This window comes from Oncorhynchus clarkii, chromosome 9, assembly GCF_045791955.1.
Source record: "Oncorhynchus clarkii lewisi isolate Uvic-CL-2024 chromosome 9, UVic_Ocla_1.0, whole genome shotgun sequence".
In the NCBI taxonomy this organism is placed as follows: domain Eukaryota; kingdom Metazoa; phylum Chordata; class Actinopteri; order Salmoniformes; family Salmonidae; genus Oncorhynchus; species Oncorhynchus clarkii.
Genome location: NC_092155.1, coordinates 53,610,202 through 53,635,976, shown reverse-complemented (window position 1 = coordinate 53,635,976; position 25,775 = coordinate 53,610,202). Strand labels below are relative to the sequence as shown.

Below are 25,775 nucleotides of genomic sequence, written 5' to 3'. Positions count from 1 at the left end.
CAAAAAAAGGGGGAGGGAGGGTGGAGTGGAGGGGGAGGGAGAGTAGAGTGGAGAGGGAGGAAGGGAGGGTGGTGGAGTAGAGATGGGAGTGGGGAAGGTAGAGTGGAGGGGGAGGGAGGGTAGAGTGGAGAGGGAGGGAGGGAGGTTGGTGGAGTAGAGATGGGAGGGAGGGGAGTGGGGAAGGTAGAGTGGAGAGGTGGGGAGGGAGGGAAGAGTGGAGAGGTGGGGAGGGAGGGAAGAGGTGGAGAGGTGGGGAGGGAGGGAAGAGTGGAGAGGTGGGGGGGGAGGGAGGGAAGGGTGGAGAGGTGGGGAGGGAGGGTAGAGTGGAGCGAGAGGGAGGGAGGGTGGGAGGGTAGAGTGGAGGGGGAGGGAGGGTGGTGGAGTAGAGATGGGAGGGTGGTGGAGAGAGAGAACAATATACTTTTGAGGTTTTTCAATTTGGGTTCATATATAGTGTGCTAATGAAGATACAAAAAAAGGTAACAGAGCAATGTACGATAAGGCGGACTAAGCAAACACAAACACAGGCTGCCATCTCCATGCACCTCTGCTATTTTGTAATCATTTGGTAGAATGACACACTCACATCCCAAAGCCTCTCAGTGATAATTCCTTCAAAAGGTAATTATATTTACTAGGAACCAAATAGAAGCAAACGGTGCAAAACTGGGTGGGATCTTCCTGAATTTGTCCAATAAGAAACATTTGTTTTTGTTTTTCCGTTGCAAAACGTTTTGCTGTGGTGTGTGGTAATAAATACACCCAGGCTTACATGGTGTTCTTTCTCTTCCCTTTCCAGCGGTCGTACAGTCAAGAACTCTTTGAGGAAGTTATTTCCAAGATGACGAAAGCCGGCATCAAGTCTACCATCGCCATTGAAAAATTCAAGCTACTATCGGAGAAGGTGGAGGAGATTGTCGCAAGGAACTCTCAGTCCGAAATGGACTACAGTGACGCACCTGACGAGTTTAAAGGCAAGTGTTCAAACTTTGCAATGTTCAAAATTCACTTTCTAGTGTTTGAAATCTTTATTTATTTTGTTGTTACTATTTGCCCATGACAGCAGCGGTATGTTCATTTGGATGCAACGTCCCAGTAAGGGGGGGTGTCAATGCAAGTACTCTGGGTAGCACTCCGGAACATCTTGCCATGCGATAGCAGAGGGAACAGTCTGACTAGGGTGACTGGAGTCTGACAATTTTTAGGGCCTTCCTCTGACACCGCCTGGTATAGAGGTCCTGGAGAGCCAAAAGCTTGGCCCCAGTGATGTACTGGGCCGTACGCCCTACCCTCTGTAGTACATAGTGGTCAGATGCCACGCATTTGCCATACCAGTCAGGATGTTCTCAACGGTGCAGCTGTAGAACTTTTTGAGTATCTGTCGGACATCAGGCTTACCACAGTTGTCGTCAGCAAACTTTCGTGGGCGAACAGGGAGTACCGGAGGGGACTAAGCACGCATCCCTGAGGGGCCCCTGTGTTGAGGATCAGTGTGGCAGATGTGTTGTTGCCATCCCTTACCACCTGGGGGCGGCCCGTCAGGAAGTCCAAGATCGAGTTGCAGAGGAAGGTGTTTAGGCCCATGGTCCTTAGCTTAGTGATGAGCTTTGGTGTTGAACGCTGAGCTGTAGTCAATGAACAGCATTCTCACTTAGGTGTTAATTTTGTCCAGGTGGGACAGGGCAGTGTGGAGTGCATTTGAGATTGCCTCTTCTGTGGATCTGAGGTGTCAACTAACTGTCCCGGGTTAAAGAAAACCCTCAAGTTTTATTTTTAAGTGTGTAACATGTATAAAACCCTCAGACGGCAAACTCAAGATTTCAATATAAGGGAATGGGGGATGCCTAGTCAGTTGTACAACTGATTGCATTCAACTGAAATGTGTCTTATGCATTTAACCCAATCCTTTTGAATCAGATAGGACCCAGCGTTTAATTGTAAGCTAATTTAATTGTCTTAATGATTTCCTTGCATGCGTTTCCGAGACGTCAATGCTTTGATTTGAGAATGCAGACACATGCATGGAAATATACTTGCAGAGTGCGTAAAAACACTGTCTGAAGAGAGGAAAGTGTGTCGATTTTTGCTGAATTTAATTAATGTATTTTTCAACACCTCATTCAAACACGACACAACATTGTTCTCTCACATCCAGGTAGGAATACTTTTACACAGCTCAAGGCAAATTTCTATATTTTTATTTGTGCATATCACATTTAATATACAAAAAAAACGTAATGTTGCGTAAATGGGAGGGCTACAACGAAGGCAAATAAATACATAATTGAAGATACAAATGACATTTGTGTGTGTTTGTTTCCACAGATCCTCTGATGGACACCCTAATGACAGACCCTGTGATATTGCCCTCTGGGAACATCATGGACCGAGCCATCATCCTCCGCCACCTTCTCAACTCCCCCACTGACCCCTTCAACAGACAGCCGCTCAATGAAAGCATGCTGGAGTCACGTATGTGTGCACACACCGGTATCAAAGTCATATCCATTTAAATTGCAACTCCCTATTCTCATAGCCTGTAGTACAATATGTTAGTTTGACATGTGAGGAAAAGCAAGTACCCACTTGAAACAAATGTTACTGACGGAAAATTGAGACTTCTAAAGGCTTGGCGAACCGAACGAGTGTGCTCGCATACACCTTCGACTGAAAAACGAGAATACAGTAGTAGTACTGTTCATTCATCATGTAACACTGTATCCAGAAAACACTTCCTCAAAATAATGAATTTAAGATATCTAAATAAATTGTCATAAGTTTATATTTTTTGCAGAGGAGAATGTTTGGTGCAGTATTTCTAAGTTGAAAAATGTGCAAGAAAACTGGTTTTCTATCGTTGAATGACAACAAACACGTAATTGAAGAATCCCTACTGTTAACCGATCACGGACAAAAGGGCGTAGACTTCCGATTCCGAACTTTGGCTTGCCTTGAGTGGGAAAAAAACTGCTGAAAAAACCCTTGTCAAAGGCCAAAACAAATAAAAACATCACAAAATGTTGTCAAAATATATGCATGAATCGTTTTGGATTGAATGCATTTTTTAAAAAACTAGCAAGTCAAGTAAGAACAAATTCTTATTAACAATGACAGCCTAGGAACAGTGGGTTAACTGCCTTGTTCAGGGGCAGAACGACAGATTTTTACCTTGTCAGTTCGGGGATTCGATCTTGCAACCTTTCGGTTACTCGTCCAACGCTCTGACCACTAGGCTACCTGCCGTCCCTTCTCAACTCTCTTGCTTAAAAACATGAATCAATGAATAAAGTGGACCAGCACTCGACAGTTGGAATTGAAGTCTTTCTTTTAGGCAACATGTCCTACTAGCACACTTTATTAACTATATGTGTCCCCATGGGTTTGTGCTCACGTTCTGCTCTGTCATTGTCTTTATTCACAGTCCCTGAACTGAAGGAGAGGATCCAGGCATGGATGAGAGAGAAGCAAGGCCAGGGACGTTTCCTCTAATGACAGCCCAACTTCAACCCCCCCGCCCCGCCGTCAGTAAGGGATGTTACCACCATTAATTCACCATGCCTGAAGTAAATACCATCAAGAACGGGGGGAAAACGCAAGAGAAATAAATGAAACCTGATTTTATTTTTCTTCCCTTTATCCTTATTTTCTCGGGTCATCATCTGAAGGCCCTTAGCTCTAAAATGAAACATAATAAAGTTAAGACTTTTAAAAGGTTTTTGCTCATGACTTTGTGTATATATCTACATATATACGTAACACTGCAAGGATAAGCAGCTGTCACAGGTCTTAGCAGCAGAATGCATTTCTTCATTCATTGTTTATTTTCCCTTGGTTTTGTGACTTTATGTATACTTTGTTAGATGAATTATTACATTTCAGCTTTATGAAGGGACGGATGATACATTTAGGATTGGGATACATTTTGGTTGTCTTGGTGGTAAAACTTTAAACAAGACATTGAAAAGAAAGTGGCTGAACTAATTCACAATATTGTTTATCATAACCATACAGTTTACAGTACAACATGCACACATCTTGTGCCGTTTGCTGACGAGGCTTGGGAAATGAGAATACATATTTAAAAATGTAGCTTGAAATGAACGTGCTAGATTGTCTTGTAGACAAACAAAAACTAATTGTGGGCTTAATTTGATGAAAGTGGTAAGTGAAGCATTAGTTTAAATGATGTATGGTTGGTTAGTTTGGTTGTCTCCCTGTTGATGACAGACGAGTGAATACATTTTTGTTTGCATGGCCTATAGTTCAAAACCTCCCAAGCGCCTCATGGCAAACCCTCTTACGATGGAGCAGAACGGTCATAAGACAATATAAAGCATCTTTGTAGCATGAACACCATTGGAAAAACAGCAGGATATAGGAACACATCTCCCACAGCAGGATATAGGAACACATCTCCCACATCAAGAGGTCTCTCAAAGCTCACGGTTTCTTAATCTTTACCCAGGTTGTTGACTTAAATGCTCAGATCCAATTTGTTCCGTACCTCTCCTCCTTAGCCCTAACCCTTTGAAGTTTGCAGATCTGAAGGGTCTGGAAAGGTATTAACTGTGTAGTGTATATTGCTTTTACTTTATGGATCTGCAAACATCGAAGGGGTAGGAAGTGAATTGGGAGTGGCTAACTGTAACTTAAGGCTCGCACACGTCTCACCAAATGTTGATCTCAATGTTTTTCTATATGTAAAATCAGTTTGCAAATTAGGTTGAGGTGCCAAGTGCTCTCTGCCAGCAAATGCTATTTGTGCGTCTGAGCCCTTAAAGGAAAACTCTACTCAGCAAAATGCATCAACATGACGTGGCAAGTGACACTTTGCTTCTTGATAGTCCAATATCTTAACTTGACTGCTGATATGCTAAACATTTTGGGACTGTATCAACAATTGACTAATGGAACAAAATGCCAATATAGTTTGAGTGGATTTTTCCTTTAACTGTACAGGAATTTGTTTATTTTACCCACATACCTGTTTTGGAATCCAGGACTTTGAATTGAAATAAATGATGATGCACACAGGTTTACAGCTATTGTTGAAATTACTTTTTCAACTGGGATGGGTTATTTAATTATATTAAGCAAAATGGGTTTAATGATTCATCTACAGAAATGGACCTTCATAATATTACATTTGGATAATATAGATCTATTGAATTCCTATGCGTAACTGTAATGTAATTGTTTTCCAATTGGAACAAATAAAAAAAGAAGCATGTCAATGCAAATAGGTGTAAAGGTATTAAACTCTTCCTCTACATTCAAAGAAGTTTGAGCACCATCATCAAATACTGCTTTATTCCTTTGAATGCAAGTTACCATTAGTTTGGAATCGAGCCATTTATAAACAATGTTCACGCACACTTCCCACGTGCCTGGTTGTCAAATATAAGTAGGAAGGCAGGGTATGTAAACACCTTGATTATTACTACCGGTACTTTCCAGGCTAAAAAGCTGCAACAAAATGGTTTGCCTGTCTCACTACTATACTTCTGAAGCTATTAGTGTTGTTTCAGTGACATGACCTTTGACATTTTTTTCAAGGATCACACTCTTGATCAGGGGCAATAATCCTTCATATCTGTTTTTTTTTTATTTTATTTATTTCACCTTTATTTAACCAGGTAGGCTAGTTGAGAACAAGTTCTCATTTACAACTGCGACCTGGCCAAGATAAAGCATAGCAGTGTGAACAGACAGCAACACAGAGGTACACATGGAGTAAACAATAAACAAGTCAATAACACAGAACATTTTTTTTTAATAAAAAAAAAAAAGAGTATATACATTGTGTGCAAAAGGCATGAGGTAGGCAAATAATTACAATTTAGCAGATTAACACTGTTGGAGTTCCTATGTCTGTGGACTGTTAGAATCAGATGGGGCAAAGACGCGTGCAATTGATTTATAGTGAAATCATTAGAAAAATCATGGGATGCTTAAGTCTGTAGGGAAGATTTCTATGAATTACTGTGTAATTACACTTTCTCCTGTTAGGGGGCGCCTATACACTTTGGTTTCTGTCTAGACCTTCGTAGTGCGGTGACAGCGGTACAGGGAGCGGTAAGAAACCCTGCAGTATGGCGTCACGGCCAAATGCAACGGCCCCATCGTATTTCGTGGAGTTCTATTGGCTCCCCAACGCATTGCTCATGCATTAGTCTGATTTCATTGGCTTATCAAACTGACAATCAGTCTAGTCGAAAGGGAGTTGACGTAATCTTTTCAGTAAATCAAGGTACTCTATCTGTTCTTTTTTTGCTTGTGTGCAGATATACGACCGCTTTTCATCTGAACTGGAAAATAACCTCATCAAGGAAGCAACGAATGCAGTGGAAGCCTGTCTGGTGGAGACTTAAACACTGCTATAATGGGTGTTTTTCATAAAAGTGGGCTTGACCATTTTTTTGCGAGCATACTCTGATGAACAATATTATACTTAATTGTAACGCTTATTTGTTTTCGCTACTTTTCTATGGTGTTCTAGTCTTCGTTTCGATCTTCAAAAGTAAGTTGCCTAAACATTACCTGTTTAATTTCATTCCGTTTTGACTGTAGAGTGAGCGACTTTTTGTTGTTGCTTTTCCTTAAGATTAATTTAGTAATCTGTTGTATTCTGATCGCAAACGTTTAAAATACTTTGTTCTGATTTGATATCAAATATATTACCTATGCACGATGGTATTGTTGCAAATGATCCCAAAACGAATATCCTGCGCGTGAAGTCATTATCGCGAACGGCGACATAAGGCCATTCAAATCAAATGTCTTTATAACGCCATTTTTATATCCGCAGATGTCACAGTGCTTTTACAGAAACCCGTCCTAAAACCACAAATAGAAAGCAATGCAGATGTAGAAGCACCGTGGCTAGGAAAAACTCCCTAGAAAGGCAGGAACCTAAGGAAGAAACCCAGGTTTGATTTCGTCAGTACGATATCTGCTGGTTTTAGTAATGGGCCTACATTGTTTCACTTAATCTTACAAACATTTGGTAAGTGTTGCCAAATGCTTTGCAACAATTTCTAATGTTTTCCACTAGCCCTTTTCAAATTTCGAAAATATTTTTTCTAAACATTTTTCAATGTGTAGCCAGGTCTCTGTGCGTTTGCATATACCAAATATGGTAGATAGAATTGCATGGGCGTATGCCTCGGCTAGTAAATGGCTGACTGCAAGGACATGGTGAAAACATCAGATTTCTTCTAGTCGATGCTGGGCCCTTTTCTAGAGATTGTACAAACTAACAATCCTAATGAAATTGTCAGTATGTAGACTAATAGCTATACCTAATAGGCAGTCTACTGTTTTTATTCAGACATTTATTTATGTAGCATATCGGTATAATGTAGCCTCTATGCGATGAGTCGGCCATATTGTAGGCTCCTCTAAACTAGTCTGAGCATTTGGCCTACAAACTGAGATAACGGGAATTAGGTTTCGTTATTTGACCCTTTAGTGCCCTATACTTGTAATCTGAGAGAAATGCATAATATTTCAGATTTTAATGACGAGTGACATCCACTTGAGACCTTCTGTTGTCGTTTCTCCAATTGCTTTGTATTATATTTAAATGTGATGCTATTTAACAGCTTGTCAACATTGTGGCCCTATCACCTATTTTACCCCTAGTATCGAATCTAACAAGTCATCCCTTTATTACTTATGACAACATGCATTGAATTTGTATGTAATTCAAAAGTAAAGTAATAGTTTTTCTTTCTTCAGGAGATTAATTTTTGGAATCATACTACTGGGTACTGGGTGAAAGTCCTAAACTGCTGCCATGTCTGGGGCGTCTGTGAAAGTCGCTGTCCGAGTTCGTCCCTTTAACTCGAGAGAGACAAGCAAGGAGTCAAAATGCATCATTCAGATGCAAGGCAATTCTACCAGTAAGTAACACATACACACACATATATGATATCCTCATGATATTTTGGACCACTTGACAGATACAAATCTAGCTTCATGACACATTGGTTTCCACATGCCCAAGCCAGCTCTGTACCTTAGGGGTCTTGGTTGAAAACAGTAGAATGAACAAAGTAAATGCATCAGTGTTGAAAAGAAACAGCTTGAAAAGGGAAGGAAAGCTGTTCTGAGTGAAATCCTCTTTGTAAAGAGATGCATGCCTGAGGAGCCTCAGTGTGAGAAATGCTGAGTTGGTCCATTCTGACACAGTTTGTGTCCCTAATGGAACCTTATTCCCTATATAGTGCACTACTTTTGACCAGGAACCATAGTGCACTACTTTTGACCAGATTCCTATGTAGGGAATAGAGTGCCATTTGGGATGCAGTCAGAGCCTGCTCTTTGGGCTTTCTTCCCCCTTTCCATTCATCAATGCATTGTCCCACAGTTGGGACTATTTGATATTGGTAGCAGTGCTTATCACTGGTCTGGAGTGTGTGGTTATGTCATCCCCGAGTTGACGTGGAATACTCCAGAAAACACACGTTCTACTCCACGCAGCCTTTTGGTGCACCTTCGAGGGCAGACAGTAGAACTGTTTTGAGAACATGCCCTTTAATATTAGGTGGACAGTTCATATGTAGAAAACAGACAAACTATGAAACATCAAAGTGGATGTTCCAGTATATGGAAAAATCAACAGTTATGATATAAAGCAAAACTGTTTTCAATGAGTAGTTGGACCTCTGTGCTGGTACCAGCTCAACCATAAGCATTCCTGTCATTTAGAAAAGCGCTCTCTACAAGATGTTGAGGTTGAAACAAACAAAATGGCCTTAATTGCTATTCAGTTGCTGTATCAGCAGATGGAATTTGTCCCCATCCAATAGCATATAATGGGAATCAATGATTCAGATGGATGTTGTACAGACATGTGCTGCACAAAGCTAAGGTCCAAGTGACAGCACAGCAATATCACATTTCTGTTAGTACAGAGAAAATAAGGATAACGCTATAATGTTGAATATAGAGATGTGCTATTTGGAAAAGGAGATGTCGCTGTCATGTTTTTTCCTCCTTAGTAATTTAGTCATTTTGGATTTATCCAATGTAACAAATCCTTTTGGATGTTTTTAGCCAGTGATTCACCATGTCCACTTGTGACTATGGGTCACCATTTTTTTTTTTTTTAAAGGGATAGTTCACTCAAACGCATCCACATTTTTTTCCTATGTACTGAAAGTGCTCTGTCTTGAAAACTTGACTGGAAATGCAAAATAAAATATTGTATTATTGTATTAACAATGGATTAATGAACAAAATACTAAAATGTACTTCGAGTGAACTATAGTTATTCCAAAACCTGTCTTTGAATGGCACATTAAAACCCTCATGAGACAAACGCCATCTCATTCATGTCAGATAGTTATACGCCTTGTTATAATATTGACCTGGTACTCAGAGCCTGTAACACAACCCTTTTATCAACCTGTTCCATGAACTGGTTTTGATTTGCCTTGAAGTTCAGTTGTCGCCTTTAGTCATTTGTGTTGTTTCAATCACACCAGCTGGTCGTTGATTGCATCCATCAATGCCACACTTGCCTGCACTTCCTAAGGACCAAACCTATCCAAAGGAAAGCTTTTAGCAGAATCCTGAATCTTTTACTTCACATCCTGATGTTTTCTCATTAGGCCAATGACACTTTGAGGTGCCCTGGGTGACTTGTGGTGTGTAGCAGAGCTGAGCTGTGCTATGTTTTTTTTGTGGGGGGTGAGTAGCAGAGGGGGAGAGGGAGGCTGCAGCAGTCTTGCTTCTCTTCCTATCACATGCACAGATTGCAGAGCAGTACTCCATTGCAGATGGTATAATGAGAATGCTGTCTTGCCCATGGCAGGCAGGCCTGCATGCATTAATAGTCCAGACTGTCAGCCAATGAGAGAACATGCCCTTTATGCAGGTCACTTCAGTGTTTCCCTAACATTGTATAGGTGAGTCTCCCTACCGCCGCCTAAAAATTGGGATATGGATTCAGTTGAAAAATTGGGTTAACCCCCTAGAGTCAATGTCCGCCCCCCCACGGAAATCTAATTAGCGTTGGGGAAAAAATCCCCATCAAAATCTGTCTGTTTAAGCTAGAGAGCTTTTTTGGGGGGGGGTGTCTCAATCTGCCAATGGCAACCTTCCACATCTGCGGTGGAAGGTGGCCGAACTACAGCGGTGTTTGTCAGACATCCCGAAAACCGTTCTTCTCACAAACGTCTGTAGCGTCCGAACAGTTTGGGCTACACACTAATATGACTCCTCTATGGAAAGGTGAGACTCTCACAAATGATTATATGTCGGTTGTTTTGCTCTAATTAAAAAAAAAAAAAGGAAAAAAAAAAATGCAAGTATATGTGGAAGTAGTTTAGTGCCAAAACAAATTGGTTAATTATGGGTAAATTAAAAAATATATATGTAATTTCCTGATCTTTCTTATCTCTCAGATATAGGACCGACACCGAACAAACTTCCTTTTGATAGATTTCTTTGACTGTTTTTCCATGTATGAATCTGTTATTCAATATGTTTCTTTGTGCTAATAGCATTAAGGCCAAATGCAATTTTATATCAAATATTTATGCCTAAAGGGATCCTAAAAATCAAATAGGTAAATGATCCTTAGTATGATGATCTTAAAACATTTCCATATGTTAGATTAGTAGAACTGCTTTTTTTGCTGTGTGAAGAGCTCTGACAAAAAGCATTGAATATAGGTTCTCTGCAGTCTTCATTAATATACTGAACATTTCTGCTTAAGCCCTATCCATCAACTGTCGATGTGAGATTTAACCCTTTTAATACTTACAAAGATGTACCTAAAATGCTGTAATTTTATTTATACAATTGTTATAGGGGAAACACTGAGTTGGGGCTATATAATGGTGCTTCTATCACTACCTAATATAATGCGCTTCTAGGATCAGTTTTGCCTTTTAGATCATATTGAATAAGAACATGGACATGGAGGACCTGATCCTAGATCAGCACATCTACACTGAGACACTAAATACGTGCCCCGATCGATCACCCCTGTCCATTCACTGTTATCTAAAAGGAAAAATCTGATTCTAGATTATCATTCCTACTCTGAGACCTTTATGAATCCAGGCTCTGTTTTCGTGTGTGTGTGTGTGTGTGTATATATATATATCTATATATATCTCAATGTCCTTCGGTTGTGTTGTATTTCTGCTACCCTTTAGATATAGTTGTAATTTAAATGGGATGGAGAGAGGCCTGATTTACAGTAGGGTGTCTGTCTACGGATAAGCCTGGTCAGCTTGCTGAGAGAAAGCAGCTGTGTTTTTTACTGGGCTGTGATGCTCCCCTTATTGTTGTCATTCTGCTGCCACCCTCCCTCAAGGTGTGTGTTCATTTGTGTCTGTGTCAAGGGCATGTGCCATCACTCTCCCTCTCTACTTTCCTCTGTGATTATACAATGTGCAGGGGATGAATTCAAGGCCACTGCGAGTGGGGTGATACTAAGCAAGGTCTCTTTCAGTGGAGACCTGTGCTCAGACATACCATTGCCAAAGTAATTAGCTGGAAATTTCACAAAATGGGTTGCGGCGCTAGCTAGTTTTGGAACACTATGTGGACAGATCGCATGAGTTTAAAGCCTACCCTTAATGATGAGCCAGATGTGCTGCTCACAATGGTCCATGTGTCTTGTTATGTAAGCCATGTGTTCTATTCCCCCTCCCCCATCACTCATATATGTAGCGTGGTGGTTTGCTGCTGTGTCAAAGAAGGTTCACTGCTACACTATCGCAAGGCTAACAGTCTTAGATTACAAATGTACTGTATAACATGGTTGATTGCTGAAGCAAAGAAGGTCCTCTGATATGCTATTGCTAGGCTAACAGTGCGGGCTAGGCTAATGCTAACCTATTAAATGTGCATAACCAGATTCACATGTCTTCAGTGCTTAAAGGGATACTTTGGGATTTTGGCAATGATGCCCTTTATCTACTTCCCCAGAGTCAGATGAACCGTGAATATTGTTTGTATGTCTTTGTCATATATGAAGGAAGTTAGGGGTAGTTTTGCGAGCCAATAATAACTAGCATTACCCACAGCGCAATGACTGGAAGTCTATCTATGAGCATGCTAGCAATATCCCTATCAAGATGCACTATGCAGAAATCGCTCCACCATTTCTTGGTTGCAAAAATTCTAGAAGTTAACGTAATTTCATTTTTTGTGACAAAACAAACAAATATTGTGTAGAGAATCTTTGTTCGATCTAAACCGCTGTTAAATATATTTTCAGCTGTTTTGAAGCTGGTGTACAAAACAGAAAGTAAAATATGCAAAAACAAAATTTTAAGAACGGGAAGCATAGAAGTGGTGCACACGGAACAGATCTACCACTTCTTAGACTTGCTTTCAATGTTGGCAACTTTATAAAAAATAAAAAACATACCTTATTTACATAAGTATTCAGATCCTTTGCTATGAGACTTGAAATTGAGTTCAGGTGCATCCTGTTTCCAGTGATCATCCTTGATGTTTCTTCAACTTGATTGGAGTCCACCGGTGGTAAATTCAATTTATTCAACATCATTTGGAAAGGCACACACCTGTCTATGTAAGGTCCCACAATTGACAGTGCATGTCAGAGCAAAAACAAAGCCATGAGGTCGACGGAATTGTCCGTAGCGCTCCAAGACTGGATTGAGTCTAGGCACAGATTTGGGGAAGGATACCTAAACATTTCAGCATTGAAGGTCCCCAAGAACACAGTTGCCTCCATCATTCTTAAATGGAAGAAGTTCTGAACCACCAAGACTCTTCCTAGAGCTGGACACCTGGCCAAACTGAGCAATCGTGGGAGAAGGGCCTTGGTCAGGAAGGTGAGCAAGAACCTTATGGTTACTCAGAGCTCTAGAGTTCCTTTGTGGAGATGGTTGTCCTTCTGGAAGGTTCTCCCATCTTTGCGGCACACCACCAATCTGCCCTTTATGGTAGAGTGGCTAGAAGAAAGCCACTCTTCAGTAAAATGCACATGACAGCCCGCTTGGAGTTTGCCAAAAGGCACCTAAAGACTCTCAGACCATGAGAAACAAGATTGAACTCTGACCTGAATGCCAAGCGTCATGTCATTTGGGCTTCCGAGTGGCACAGCGGTCTAAGGCACTGCATCTCAGTGCTAGAGGCGTCACTACAGACCCTGGTTCGATTCTAGGCTGTATCACAACCAGCCGAGATTGGAAGGGGGAAGGCTGTCATTGTAAATAAGAATTTGTTCTTAATTGACTCTTTAAAAAAAAAAAAAAAAAAATGTAATGGTAGTGGCAGCATCATGCTGTGGGGATGTTTTTCAGCGGCAGGAACTGGGAGACTCGTCAGGATCGAGGAAAAGCTGAACTGAGCAAAGTACAGAGATCCTTGATGAAAATCTGTTCCATAGCACTCAGGACCTCAGACTGGGGTGAAGGTTCACCTTCAAACAGGAGAACGACCCTAAGCACACAGCCAAGACAACGCAGAAGTGGCTTCGGGACAAGTCTCTGAATGTCTTTGAGTGGCCCAGCCAGAACCCGATCGAGCATCTCTGGAAAGAACTGAACATAGCTGTGCAGCGACGCTCCCCATCCATCCTGACCAAGTTCAAGAGGATCTGCAGAGAAGAATGGGATAAACTCCCCAAATACAGGTGTGCCAAGCTTGTAGCCTCATTCTCAAGAAGACTCAATGCTGTAATCCCTGCCAAAAGTGCTTCAACAAAGTACTGAGTAAAGGGTCTGAATACTTAAATACGTAAATACATTTGCAAAAAAAAATCGAAATCTGTTTTTGCTTTGTCATTATGGGGTAGTGTGTGTGTGTGTGTGTGTAGATTGAGGGGGGGAAATAATTTAATACATTTTTAGAATAAGGCTGTAACAACAAAATGTTGAAGAAGTCAAGGTCTGAATACTTTCCGAATGGACTGTATATGCACTCTTCAGGTTTCCGATCACCGTTGTCTGTACCTGTTAGTGTATATGCTCTTCCACTGCAGAATGCAAGAATATTGTCAAAGTACTAGTATGTTCCCTCGAAATACACTCCCTATTTACTTTCAAAATAGCATTGGCCAGCTGACTCGTGCCAGGTATGTTGTCTGAGTAAAGCCAAATGTATATACTACACCAGGTATTCCCAAACTGAGGTACGCGCAATGCTTTCGGGGGTATGCCAAATAAAAATGTGATTCGCAATAAAAAAAAAAACTTTTAAATCACTTTTTCAAACAGTCCGTTTATATTTTGTAACGGGTCGAAACATTTGGGTGAGGTTTTTTTTCTCGCCTGAGCAGCCTTGTTTCACTGCCAAAAATAAAATAAAACCATCTAGTGTTCAGCGAAATAACACAATGTCAAATACAGGTAGCCTACTCAAATAATTAACATCCAATCACATTAACTGTTACTCTCTCACGGGAATTCCACTAACGGTCCGTATGTAGCCAAATATAGTTGCTGCTTATTCCGTTGTTTAAATGTTTAAAAAAGTAAGGCCTGTGTCCATAGAGAGACAAGCTCTACTGGTAGTACTGCTCCTACCAGCAGTACTACACCTGCACCTGTTAGCACAAGTTGTTCTGCCTCCAATGCTAGCATCAGTAATTCTACATTTGTTGTTAGCCCAGCTAACATGGCCACTGACAGTTGTAAATCTGATGCAGCCCAAAAGCTACCCCCCCCTTACCCGGGAAAGCACTGAACAACAGACAGGGATGTTGGACCAACGAAGAGGCGCAAATATGAGGACGACATTGATTTGAGGTTCACTTATATTGTGTGTAGTGCTTTTCCTCAGCCACAGTGTGTTATATGTGCAAATGTACTCTCACAACTCAATGAAACCTTCACTTTTGTGCAGACATTTAGAAACAAAACATGGCAATTAAAAGAAATTGCCTTTTTTTTTTTTTTTTTTTTTGCGAGAATAAAGACTACTTTCAAGTAGTAAGACATGTATAAAAGCAACAGATATCATTAATAAGAAGAGACTAAAAGCATCTTATATGGTGAGCTACCGAGTGCTAGGACAGGCAAGCCCCATACTATTGTGGAGGACTTCATTCTTCCTGCTGCCGTGGATATGGCTGGGACAATGCTGGGGGAAAAGGCCCCAAAAAATTATACAGGCAACGCCTTCATCAAACACTGTCAGTGACATGGCAGGAGATGTTTTGAAAAATTACTGCTTCGCATACAAGCCGGTGAATTATATACGTTACAGCTGGATGAGTCAACAGACGTGGTGGGCCTGGCACAGCTCCTGGTATATGTCCGTTAAGTTTATGGGGGGTCAATTAAGGAAGATATCCTCTTCTGCAAACCAGGACAACAGGAGTGCGGATATGTTTAAAGTGTCTGGACAGCTTTGTGACATCAAATGGACTTTGGTGGTCAAGATGTGTTAGCATTTGCGCCATCAGTACAGATACCACGACAGGGAGACATAGTGGAATGGTAACGCGTGTGCAAGCAGTTGCTCCCGACGCCACTTGGGTATACTGCAGCATCCACCGAGAGGCTCTTGCTGCCAAGGGAATGCCTGACAGCTTGAAAGACGTTTTGGACGCCACAGTGAAGGTGGTTAACTTTGTTAAAGCAAGGCCCCTGAACTCTCGTGTATTTTCTGCACTATGCAATGATATGGGCAGCGACCATGTAACGCTTTTACAACTGGTGCGCTGGTTATCAAGGGGCAACGTATTGAGACATTTTTTATTTTTTTTTAATTGAGAGACTAGCCTAAAGTTCTCTTTACTGACCATAATTTTCACTTGTCTGACCGCTTGCATGATGACGAGTTTCTCACACGACTGGCGGTCTGGGTGATTGTTTTTTCTCGCCTGAATGATCTGAATCTAGGATTACAGGGACTCTCCGCAACTATATTCAATGTACGCAACAAAATTAAGGCTATGATTAAGAAGCTGGAGCTTTTTTCTGTCTGCGTTAACAAGGACAACACACAGGTCGTTCCATCATTGTATTATTTTTTGGGTGCAAATTAACTCAAGCTTACGAACAATGTCAAATGTGTTATAGCGAAGCACCTGAGTGAGATGGGTGCACAATTATACAGGTACTTTCCAGAAACAGACGACACAAACAACTGTATTTGTTATCTCTTTCATGCCTGCCTCCAGTCCACTTACCGATATCTGAACAAGAGAACCTCATCGAAATGGCAACAAGCGGTTCTGTGAAAATGTAATTTAAATCAGAAGCCACTGCCAGATTTTTGGGATAGGATCCTGCCTTGGCAAAACGCGCTGTTAAGACACTGAGGCCCTTTGCAACCACATACCTATGTGAGAGTGGATTCTCGGCCCTCACTAGCATGAAAACGAAATACAGGCACAGACTGTGTGTGGGAAATGATTTAAGATTGAGACTCTCCAATACCACCCAACATTGCAGAGTCATGTGCATCCTTTCAAGCACACCCTTCTCCTTAACTTGTGGTGAGTTATTCACCATTTTTAATGAACAAATAAGCTTTTATATGTAAGATTATTGATTATTATTTGTGCCTTGGTCCTGTAAGAGCTCTTTGTCACTTCCCATGAGCCGGGTTGTGACAAACTCACACTCATATGTTTAATAAATATATGCTATAGTGTGTGTGTGTGTGTGTGGCAGGCTTACAGTGATGGCAAAAAACAACATTTGAGAGTGCGCTGAACCTGGTGCTGAAGAGGGTACGTAGCTGGAGGTTGAATGTTTGAAGGTGTATTGGACTATAAAAAGTTTGGGAACCACTGCACCACACAATACGCAACGCAAGAATGTCAGTTGTCTATGCAAAATTATGATCTTGCGTAGAAAGTACACAAGAGAATGCCAAGAGTGTGCAACGCTGTCATCAAGGCAAAGGGTGGCTACTTTGAAGAATCTAAAATATCAAATATATTTTGTTTTAACTCTTTCTTTGGTTACTACATGATTCCATATGTGTTATTTAATAGTTTGATGTTTTGATTCTACAAAAAAAACTTGAATGAGTAGGTGTTCTAAAACTTTTGACCGGTAGTGTACCTAATGTATAAATTAGTAAGCATGCCTGAACTGCCACTTGTTAAATGGTAGAATAAAATGATACAATGCATATTTTCTTCGAAGTACCCTCCTAATCTGCTTTCAAAATAGAATAGCCGGGTGACACATTCCAGGTGTGTTGTGAGTAATATACATTATGGGGTGTGTGTGTAGATTTGATGACGGGGGAAAAATAACTATTTAAATCTTTAGAATAAGGCTGTATCGTAACAAAATGTGGAAGAAGTCTAGGGGTCTGAAATACTTTCCGAATGCATGGAGGCAATTGACCTGATGAGGGCGTGTGATTTATGGGCACGAGCACCTGAGCCATCATGGGTTCTCATTGAAAACCATTATTGGATATTAGACATCCATTCATACTTCTACATGGTGACGAGGAGAGATAACTACTGCAGTGGTATTCATAGTTGGGTTTGAATACCACAGTATCAAAGTTGAGTTAATGTATTTATTGTTTCTCAACTTTGATAAGAGAAATTAATTGAAGGTCATTTCTTGATGTAAAAATCCAATGTCCCTATTTTAATATTTTCATTTGATTTTGGCAGGGGTGAGTGCAAGAAATTCTGCTGAAAAATTTGGGGTGCCTGTTGAAAAAGTATGAGTACCGCTGAATCAAAGATTATTCTCAGTTTAAACCTTAGAAGTAGAATGTCTAGAAGGGCATTCCCATTCTAGTCAAGGTTCTTTGATCCGTGTACCGGACGGGCGGCCATATTGAGTGTACTGTCAGTGCTGTGCTGTGCTTTGAGCGGCTTTGTCCTTTCTAGTCATTCTATTTTTATGGTGTAAACATCATAGATACCATCTACGGTGGAAGGTCACAGCATTGGTTCCACCACCTTTTCCCTTCCCATGGTCAGCTAAGTGTATGTTCAATTTGACCTTCCAGAAAACCCTTCAGGCATTGACTGGGCTACACCGTCCACCATTGACACTCAGTGTGATAGCTATTCGCTTACCTCAACATCAATCAAAACCCACTCCACATGTATGAATGGGGAAAACTAAGGGTGGTTGATACAACACAAAGGGACGAGGAGGTGTCAAAATTAAGCCCGGGCAAGATTGGCCAAGGGAAGGTCATAGTGCTATTGAGCCTTCTGCAGACGAGGACGATTGACCTGATTAGGACGTGTAATCCTCCAGCTCGCCTGAGGTCGCCAGGTTTGGCAGCAAAGTAATCTCCCTCCTCGCAGGTGCACACACACCCACTCAGGGTGTGACATTCCTTGCTTCACCTCTTCTCATGCACCCTCAGCGGGGTTGTGACCACCGGATGCATCCGGTTTTCAGGGGAAATGGAAAGAGGGCATTTAATGAGACTTCTGCTTTTGGATGGTAACAATGGAACACTCAATCTTAACCCCTCCACATTTGCTGGATTGGTTGAACAGTTCAGACAACCTCCCCCGCCAGTTATTCTTTTTTTCCCCCCGTCAAGACCAGACAAGAAAGAAAGGCCGCTCAGCTGTTTCTTTTACCCCTGATATGTTAGGTTACATACCACACTGTCATTGTTAGGAATGGGCCTGGGATGGGACACAGCCAGACACACATTTGAGAGAGGTGGATAAATAGACGCGCGCACACACACATGACCTGCTAATGAGAAGCAGACAGACTGTGAGTGTTTCTCAATATGCCTGCTACCGAGCTCCACACTCTCATACTCCGAATGTATTCTGAGATGACCCTCTCTTGAGTACGTTCTTGTGAGCACCAGAATGTGGAGAACATAATAAAACATTACATTTGAAAAGCACCCTACTGTATTGCCTCACGCTGCACCTCCCCATTCACTGAACCTTCTTCCAGCCAGGACAATGGCAATAATAGACGAAGATATACACAAATCAAACCTTTTACTTTATAATTATCAGCTAGATATGTGAATTGTAATAATCTAGCTAGCCAGCTAAAACAAATGTTATGCAAGGTGGCTTTGTGGCTATCTGGCTAGCGAACAGTAGTTAGCCCTATTGACTTATTATGGGCTTGTGATCTACGGTATGTCGGCAGGTTAACATGCCAAAATTAACACGGTGTATTAAGTTAATGTATCAAGATAAAATATTTTAGTCAAGCAACATATGAGATGTGAATAGGAAACATTTCAATCTGATGTCCGTGTATTTTATCAGACGTCAGCTCAAACAATGTCCGCAATTGATTGACATTTTGTGTCATTTTTTACGCGGTTGCGTCATATTCCTTTGCATAATTCCCGTTGAAGCGTGCATCGATGCATGCTTCAAAATATGTACTAACGGAGTACATATTTGAGAAGCGTTAGTTCACACAGATGGTGTGTGTTCTTGGTTCATACTGTGCTAAGTCTTGAGCATGGTCCAGCAGCGCATCATGCACAGGGATAGGTCACTCAAAACACTTCATCATTCCATCATCAGTTTTTGCTCTTGACTGCTGACATGCAACAACCACAAAAAAGGCTAGTATCACTGTTGATAGAATCACATCTCTTTAAGGTTTACACGTTTACTATATTATTTTGATGATAATGACAGGATTTCTGTGCTATTTGAGTTCTGAAGTGAGTTCCAGAGTGTGTTTTGGTGTAAGTCTTTTTATAATTTTTTTTCGTCTGTGATGTCAGCCATGATGTTTTTCTCCCTGCCTTTTAACCATTGCTGCTCCAGTTTCTGGGAAATCCTTCCTCGCAGACGTTGAGTGAGCAGAAGGAATGCATCACGTCTGCTAAGCAACCATACCTGCCTGTCTGGATCAATAACACATCTTGTGATGGCTGTAGGAAGCCATTACACAGTCTCTGTTAACCCTTTGTTGATCTGAGATCCTGTAACACACGCGCACACACACACTTCCTGGCTCTCATTCAGGCATTAAATATCAGTGTTTTTATTTCTGATCATCAGGATATATCTAAGAAGCATTGCCAAGAAATGAACCTTGAAATATAATCTTTTCTACTTTGCTGTTAGCACTGAATGCTGCTTCATTAACAACTGTTTAGAATAGAGGTCGACCGATTGTGATTTTTCAACGCCGATACCGATTATTTGAGGACCAAAAAATACAGATACCAATTTAAAAAATATTTCTATTTTATTTTTTAAATTTACTTTATTATTTTTTTATATATATATATATATATATATATATATATATATATATATATATATATATATATTTTTTTTTTTAAACTCTTTAAATATTTGTCATTTTTATTTGTAATAATGACAATTACAACAATACTGAATGAACACTTATTTTAACTTAATATAATGCATCAATAAAAATCAATTTAGCCTCATAAATAATGAAACCTGTTCAATTTGGTTTAAATAATGCAAAAACAAAGTGTTGAAGTAAAAGTGCAATATGTGCCATGTAAGAAAGCTAAAGTTTAAGTTCCTTGCTCAGAACATGAGAACATATGAAAGCTGGTGGTTCCTTTTAACATGAATCTTCAATATTCCCAGGTAAGAGGTTTTAGGTTGTAGTTAATATAGCATTTTATAGGACTATTTCTCTCTATACATTTGTATTTCATATACATTTGACTATTGGATTTTCTTATAGGCACTTTAGTATTGCCAGTGTAACAGTATAGCTTCCGTCCCTCTCCTCGCCCCTATCTGGGCTCGAAGCAGGAACACATCAACAACAGCCACCCTCGAAGCAGCGTTACCCATCGCTCCACAAAGCCGTGGCCCTTGCAGTGCAAGGGGAATAACTACTCCAACTCTCAGAGAGAGTGACGTTTGAAACACTATTAGCGCGCTAACTAGCTAGCCATTTCACATCGGTTACACCAGCCATTAGGCTGATAAGCTTGAAGTCATAAACAGCGCTGTGCTTGCGAAGAGCTGCTAGCAAAACACACGAAAGTGCTGTTTGAATGAATGCTTACGAACTGCTGCCTACCATCGCTCAGTCAGGCTGCTATATCAAATCAGACTTAATTATAACATAACACACAGAAATACGAGCCTTTGGTCATTAATATGGTCGACTCCGGAAACTATCATTTCGAAAACAAAACGTTTATTTCGGTGAAATACGGAACAGTTCCGTATTTTATCTAACGGGTGGCATCCCTAAGTCTAAATATTCTTGTTACATTGTACAACCTTCAATGTTATGTCATAATTATGTAAAATTCTGGCAAATTAGTTCGCAATGAGCCAGGCTTTCCAAACTGTTGCATATACTGTGACTCTGCGTACAATGAATGCAAGAGAAGTGACAAAATTTCACCTGGTTAATATTGCTTGCTAACCTGGATTTCTTTTAGCTAAATATGCAGGTTTAAAAATAAATACTTCTGTGTATTGATTTTAAGAAAGGCTTTGGTGTTTATGGTTAGGTACATTCTTGCGAAAAAAAAGCACAATCGTTGCACATGTGCTTTTGTTAAATCATCCCCCAGCGTTGCATTGATTATATGCAACGCAGGACACGCTAGTTAAACTAGTAATATCATCAACCATGTGTAGTTAACTAGTGATTATGATTGATTGATTGATTGTTTTTTATGAGATAAGTTTAATGCTAGCTAGCAGCTTACCTTGGCTTCTACTGCATTCGCGTAACAGTCAGGCTCCTCGTGGAGTGCAATGAGAGGCAGGTGGTTAGAGCGTTGGACTGGTTAACCGTAAGGTTGCAAGGTTGAATCCATGAGCTGACAAGGTAAAAATCTGTCGCTCTGCCCCTGAACGAGGCAGTTAACCCACCGTTCCTAGGCCTTCATTGAATATAAGAATGTGTTCTTAACTGACTTGCCTAGTTAAATAAAGGTGTAAAAAAAATAAAGAATCGGCAAAATCGCCTCCCAAAAATTCAGAATATGAAAACTTGAAAAAATGGCCCTGATTAATCGGTCGACCTTTAGTTTGGAAAGTAAAAGTGCAAGTGAGAAGAGCATGGCAGCGTGCTTACCATAAATAACTGCTTGAACACTTGCTCCCCAGGCAGAGGTCAGAAAGGTTGAGATGATAAACAACTGTTCTCAGTACATTGCTGTTTTAGCTTTCTAGCTGACCTGGCTTGACTTGTTGTGGTATTGCAACTTATAAATTGTGGTGTTTTTCCCCCAACCACACATCATGTTTAGTTTTGACGGATATGAGTTTGAATATGCAGGCTAGTGCCTAATCCCAAATTAACCCCTCTCCCCAACGCACTATGCACTTGTGGAGATCCAAGATGATTGGATTGGTGTAAGCACCTAAAGGTATCCACACTACAAAATCTTTAACTTGTAGTGATTAAGAAACCCGGTTGGAGGACTGTCGAAAATAACTAGGAGGCTAGAGTGCTAGCTAAAATATGATATAAGTACCACCTAGGGACAGGCAACTTTTGATGGGGGTGGGTGCCACAAAAAAAGTCTGAATTCAACATGCGGGGCCACAGTGGCTCGTGTATCTGCGTACCCACATGTAGCCAGAGCCAGCCCTAACCTAAATGAATTGCCCCTTAGGGCCATCTCTGACTGCATGCGAGTATGGATGCCGATACGTGTGCCTGAGGCTGCGGCATTACAGCTAGACCAGCCAGGCCACAAAATATTGTATCTTATTTGCATAGCTTACACCCCAACATTTGTTTTACTGAGGCTTGCATATTTCTCACCTTTTTAGAAAATTATATTTTCCAATATCAAGGTTGTGTGCAACTCACTGTGTTTTTAGCTCGGTATCAGTTCCCTCCTGTAATTGAGTCAAGTGTGTGTGTGTGTGTGTGTGTGTGTGTGTGTGAGAGAGATAGAGAGCTGTGTTCCTTCTTGTAGAAGATGATGGATGTGAGGAAAGGAGCTAGTGGTAGTGGGGGAAGGGTTATCCAGCCATAGTAGCAGCAGCAGAGACCGTGAAAGTCGTGCATGAGCACAGAGCACCAATCACGTGCAGGAGAGCGTGATGCAGCATCACACAGGCGCCCAGACAGAAATGATGGGATTTGTGTTAGCGCTGCAGGATTTGAAATGCGAGAGGCACACACAGTTGCACTGAAGAGGAAAAGAACGAGTCGAAGAACGAGAGCGGCGCAAAAAGATTATATTCACTTTGTCCTCGCCGACTCGACCCCTAGAGGTTGTTGATTTGTTTTTGTCTGCGACCGGCACGTCTCCCGCGCCTCGCCGCTTTGGTGGTGAAAGACTGTTGTTGATTGGACACCGCTCCTAGATGGAAGCGTTCTTATTGGCTGTCAGCCACCCGATAAAGCAAATCCACGTTCCATTAGCTTTATTAATATGACTGGAGAGAGAGGCCAAAGTCCATAATCAGATGATGGGCGAGCTCTGAAGATTACCTCACAGCCCAAATTCCTCCCAATTTGAATTGAAGATGCAGTTTAGTTTGAGTTATGAACGGAATGAGGAAAGTGGACTGATGTCCCTACCCTTGTAGGCATGTGTAATGTGACCTATAATAAGAAGTGCATGGCTAAGGGATGCGCTGGTCCAAAACAGAATTGGATAGGAATTTGCATCATAGTTTTAGAGGGCTGCAGTGAAGGAGAACCTGGACACACATATTCAAAGTGAAGCTCTCTTGTAATGAATGGACATACAGTACACTCTTAGAAAAAGGTGCTGGGCCTCCCGAGTGGCGCAGTGGTCTAAGGCACAGCATCGCAGTGCTAGCTGTGCCACTAGAGATCCTGGTTCGAGTCGAGGCTCTGTCGCAGCCGGCCGCGACCGGGAGACCCATTGGCTCAAATCAAATGTATTTATATAGCCCTTTGTAAATCAGCTGATATCTCAAAGTGCTGTACAGAAACCCAGCCTAAAACCCCAAACAGCAAGCAATGCAGGTGTAGAAGCACGGTGGCTAGGAAATACTCCCTAGAAAGGCCAAAACCTAGGAAGAAACCTAGAGGAGCCAGGCCTAGGTAGCACGTCCGGTTCCATAGCCGCAGGCAGAACAGTTGAAACTGGAGCAGCAGCACGGCCAGGTGGACTGGGGACAGCAAGGAGTCATCATGCCATGTAGTCCTGAGGCATGGTCCTAGGGCTCAGGTCCTCAGAGAGAAAGAGAATTAGAGGGAGCATATTTAAATTCACACAGGGCACCGGATAAGACCGGAGAAGTACTCCAGATATAACAAACTGACTGTAGGTTAGCAGTAAAACCTTGAAATCAGCCCTTGCCTTAACAGGAAGCCAGTATAGGGAGGCTAGCATTGGAGTAATATGATACATTTTTTTGGTTCTAGTCAGGATTTTAGCAGCTGCATTTAGCACTAACTGAAGTTTATTTAGTGCTGTATCCGGGTAGCCGGAAAGTAGAGCATTGCAGAAATCTAACCTAGAAGTAACAAAAGCATGGACAAAGTTTCTGAATTTTGCAATGTTACGTAGATGGGGAAAAAAGCTGTCCTTGAAACAGTCTTGATATGTTCGTGAAAAGAGAGATCAGGGTCCAGAGTAACGCCGAGGTCCTTCAGTTTTGTTTGAGACGACTGTACAACCATCAAGATTAATTGTCAGATTCAACAGAAGATCTCTTTGTTTCTTGGGACCTAGAACAAGCATCTCTGTTTTATCTGAGTTTAAAGTAGAAAGTTTGCAGCCATCCACTTCCTTATGTCTGAAACACAGGCTTCTAGCGAGGGCAATTTTGGGGCTTCACCATGTTTCATTGAAATGTACAGCTGTGTGTCATCCGCATAGCAGTGAACGTTAACATTATGTTTTCGAATGACATCCCAAAGAGGTAAAATATATAGTGAAAACAATAGTGGTCCTAAAACGGAACCTTGAGGAACACCGACATTTACAGTTGACGACAAACCATTCACAGAGACAAACTGATATCTTTCCGACAGATAAGATCTAAACCAGGCCAGAACTTGTCCGTGTAGACCAATTTGGGTTTCCAATCTCTCCAAAAGAATGTGGTGATCGATGGTATCAAAAGCAGCACTAAGGTCTAGGAGCACGAGCACAGATGCAGAGCCTCGGTCTGATGCCATTAAAAGGTAATTTACCACTTTCACAAGTGCAGTCTCAGTGCTAATGATGGGGTATAAAACCAGACTGAAGCATTTCGTATACATTGTTTGTCTTCAGGAAGGCAGTGAGTTGCTGCGCAACATCTTTTTAAATTTTTTTTGAGAGGAATGGAAGATTCGATTATAAGTCGATAATAAAAATAAAAATAAATAATAAAACAATTCTGGGTCAAGGTTTGGCTTTATCAAGAGAGGCTTTATTACTGCCACTTTTAGTGAGTTTGGTACACATCCGGTGGATAGAGAGCCGTTTATTATGTTCAACATAGGAGGGCCAAGCACAGGAAGCAGCTCTTTCAGTAGTTTAGTTGGAATAGGGTCCAGTATGCAGCTTGAAGGTTTAGAGGCCATTATTATTTTCATCATTGTGTCAAGAGATATAGTACTAAAACACGAGTGTCTCTCTTGATCCTAGGTCCTGGCAGAGTTGTGCAGACTCAGGACAGCTGAGCGTTGAAGGAATATGCAGATTTAAAGAGGAGTCTAATTTGCTCTCTAATAATCATGATCTTTTACTCAAAGAAGTTAATGAATTTATTACTGCTGAAGTGAAAGCCATCCTCACTTGGGGAATGCTGTTTTTATTTCGCTTTGCGACAGTATCAAAAAGACATTTCGGATTGTTCTTATTTTCCTCAATTAAGTTGGAAAAATAGGATGATTGAGCAGCAGTGAGGGCTCTTCGATACTGCACGGTACTGTCTTTCCAAGCTAGTCGGAAGACTTCCATTTTGGTGT

The 25,775-nt window shown here is 41.2% G+C and overlaps 2 protein-coding genes across 23 annotated transcripts in view; both read left to right on the top strand.

Moving 5' to 3' along the window:
• LOC139416539 (ubiquitination factor E4B, UFD2 homolog (S. cerevisiae)) overlaps positions 1-3,713 on the top strand; it is a 46,008-nt gene extending 42,295 nt beyond the window's left edge. For all 4 annotated transcript variants that reach the window (XM_071165281.1, XM_071165283.1, XM_071165282.1 and 1 more), the window contains 3 exons: positions 800-974; positions 2,326-2,472; positions 3,422-3,713. In XM_071165281.1, coding sequence (XP_071021382.1) covers positions 800-974; positions 2,326-2,472; positions 3,422-3,489 — 390 coding nt within the window. In that variant the 3' untranslated portion in view covers positions 3,490-3,713. The remainder of the gene's footprint in view (positions 1-799; positions 975-2,325; positions 2,473-3,421) is intronic.
• A 2,485-nt stretch (positions 3,714-6,198) lies between these two features.
• The window catches only part of LOC139416537 (kinesin family member 1B), a 107,422-nt gene continuing 87,845 nt past the window's right edge, over positions 6,199-25,775 (top strand). For 12 of the 19 annotated variants that reach the window (XM_071165261.1, XM_071165267.1, XM_071165273.1 and 9 more), the window contains exons 1-2: positions 6,213-6,520; positions 7,741-7,904. In XM_071165261.1, coding sequence (XP_071021362.1) covers positions 7,799-7,904 — 106 coding nt within the window. In that variant the 5' untranslated portion in view covers positions 6,213-6,520; positions 7,741-7,798. Of the gene's footprint in view, positions 6,521-7,740; positions 7,905-25,775 lie in introns of all 19 variants that reach the window. The other 7 variants (XM_071165278.1, XM_071165276.1, XM_071165269.1 and 4 more) reach the window with 2 other exon arrangements.